This window comes from Triticum aestivum, chromosome 2A (genome assembly GCF_018294505.1).
Source record: "Triticum aestivum cultivar Chinese Spring chromosome 2A, IWGSC CS RefSeq v2.1, whole genome shotgun sequence".
NCBI lineage: Eukaryota > Viridiplantae > Streptophyta > Magnoliopsida > Poales > Poaceae > Triticum > Triticum aestivum.
The window spans coordinates 122857546-122859565 of record NC_057797.1 but is presented as its reverse complement, the minus strand read 5'-3'; the positions used below and the strand labels follow the sequence as shown (position 1 = coordinate 122859565).

The 2020-nt window shown below is 59.5% G+C and overlaps 1 protein-coding gene across 1 annotated transcript; it reads left to right on the top strand.

Moving 5' to 3' along the window:
• The first annotated feature begins 257 nt into the window (after positions 1-257).
• LOC100037569 (uncharacterized) lies at positions 258-1752 on the top strand. Its single transcript, XM_044599919.1, has one exon. The coding sequence runs from the start codon at positions 428-430 to the stop codon at positions 1529-1531; it is 1104 nt and encodes a 367-aa protein (XP_044455854.1). The 5' UTR covers positions 258-427; the 3' UTR covers positions 1532-1752.
• Positions 1753-2020: the final 268 nt, after the last annotated feature.

Genomic DNA, 2020 nt, shown 5'->3' with positions numbered 1-2020 from the left:
TTCGATCTTAATTAGGAAGGAATAACGTCGTTTCCTAAACCCAAAACCGAAAACCCTAAAGTAACCTTGTATCAAGACACACCGACAAAGTTGTTGTGGCGATCGACGGCTGGACGGCATCAAGTTACGAGGAAGATGAAACGCGCTTGGGTAGGGCTCTGCCTTGCTCGCTTCCATATCCCCCTACCCTATGGGCGATCGACACGTATAGAGCCCTCGTCTTTAGTCCTTCCTTCCTCGCTCCGTTCCGGACCATGGAGCTCCTACCTCGCCATTCCTATGCCTGACCGCCTCCTTCACCGTGTATAAATACTCCACCCTCGCGGCCACACCCCCTGCACTGCACTGCAACTACCAGCCATAGCCAGAAGGCACTCAGCAACTCCCCTCCCTCGCGCTCTCTTGGGAGAAAGGTGTGGCAGCCGCGATGGCCGCACCTTTTCTGCTCGTTCTTCTGCTCGTCGTTTCTGGAGGCGCTGCAGCGGGCGGCGACGGCGAGGCAGGGCTGACCAGGCTCGCGCTCCGAGGCATCGACGACCCGGGCCGTAGGCACGGGCCCTTCGCGCTGGAGGAGCCGGAGTTCATGCCCGAGATCTCCACGCACGACGACGAGGCGGGCGAAGCTCCCCAGCTTGAGTTCCGAGGCATCGACGACTCAGGCCGTGGGCACGCGTCCGACGCGCCGGACGAGCCGGTGTTCATGGCCCACCTCGACGACGAGCCGGGCGAAGCGCCCCGGCTCAAGTTCCGGGGCATCGACGGCTCGGGCATAGACGAGGAGCCTGTGCTCATGGACGACGACGAAGCGCCCGGGCTCGAGTTCCGAGGCATCGACGACTCCGGCCATGGGCGCGCATCCGACGCGCCGGAGGAGCGGGCGTTCACGGACGTTATCTCCACGGGCGGCGCCTGCGACCACTTCGCCCGCCTCGTCGCCGAGACGGGGAACGCGAGCCAGCTCTTCTGGGAGCGCGCCGCGGGCGCCGGCGGCCTCACGGTGTTCTGCCCCGAAGACAAAGCCCTGGCCGAGTTCGAGCCGAAGTTCCGAAGCCTCGGCGCCGACGACCGGCTCGCCGTCCTGCTGTACCACGGCGCGGCGACCACCTACGGCAGGAAGTTGTTCCAGGCGTTCGACTGGGTGTCGGTGAGCTCGCTGGCCACCGACGCGGCCACCAACAAGAGCCACGCCATCACCGTCCGCGACGACGGGGACACGGTGTGGCTGTGGCCGTCGTGCAGGAGTGGCGCTGGGGCCAGGGTGACCAAGACGGTGTCCGAAGAAGCTCCCCTCGCCGTCTACGTCGTCGACGCCGTGCTGCTGCCGAACCACCTGCGACAGAAGCTGGATGGCGGCGACGGGCCGGCTGCTGCGTGCGAGCCGTCCGGTGGCTATTTCGGCTGGCTGCACTGCTGCATCCCGGTCTGGGAAGTGATAGTCATGGCCGTGGCGAGCATCGCGGGCTTCCTGGCCGGGTTTCTTCTTCATGATGCAGTCGACAAGATGAGCAACAAGGCCAATTTATCTGGTTAAGTTTATCTGGTTACACTAGTAGTGAATAATGCTCTAGAATTATGGTTGTGGTGTTTAGCTCAGCATATATATATATATTGCTGAAAGCATGTCGATCGATCGCCTGTCGTGGCATGGCACGTACTCTTCTGCCGGAGTTAAGTACGTGTGAGTTCCTGTGTTTGGTTCATGTGCTACAGCTTAATTTGCGTAGCATGATTTAGTGTGGCATTTACGTCGTCTTTGACGTTTTCTCCCTAGAAATGGAGCTTGCATGTGCGTGTCCATCTGGCCTCTTCTCGAGAACCAGTGCACCAAACTGTGACAATACACTCGGTCACGGATCCAAATTTGAATGCACAAATGCAAGTCCCCTCAATAAAAACTCATAAAATTCAAATACAAAGCTACTAGATGCACTCAAACGTCTCCCCCCCCCCCCCCCCCCCCCCCCCCGCGAAAAAAGATGCACTCAAAAGTTAATCTAAGTAATGGTTAAAAGTAGTTTAA

Excerpts from the sequence above, each read along its gene's own strand:
- LOC100037569 (XM_044599919.1), top strand. The coding sequence starts at position 428 with ATGGCCGCACCTTTTCTGCTCGTTCTTCTGCTCGTCGTTTCTGGAGGC.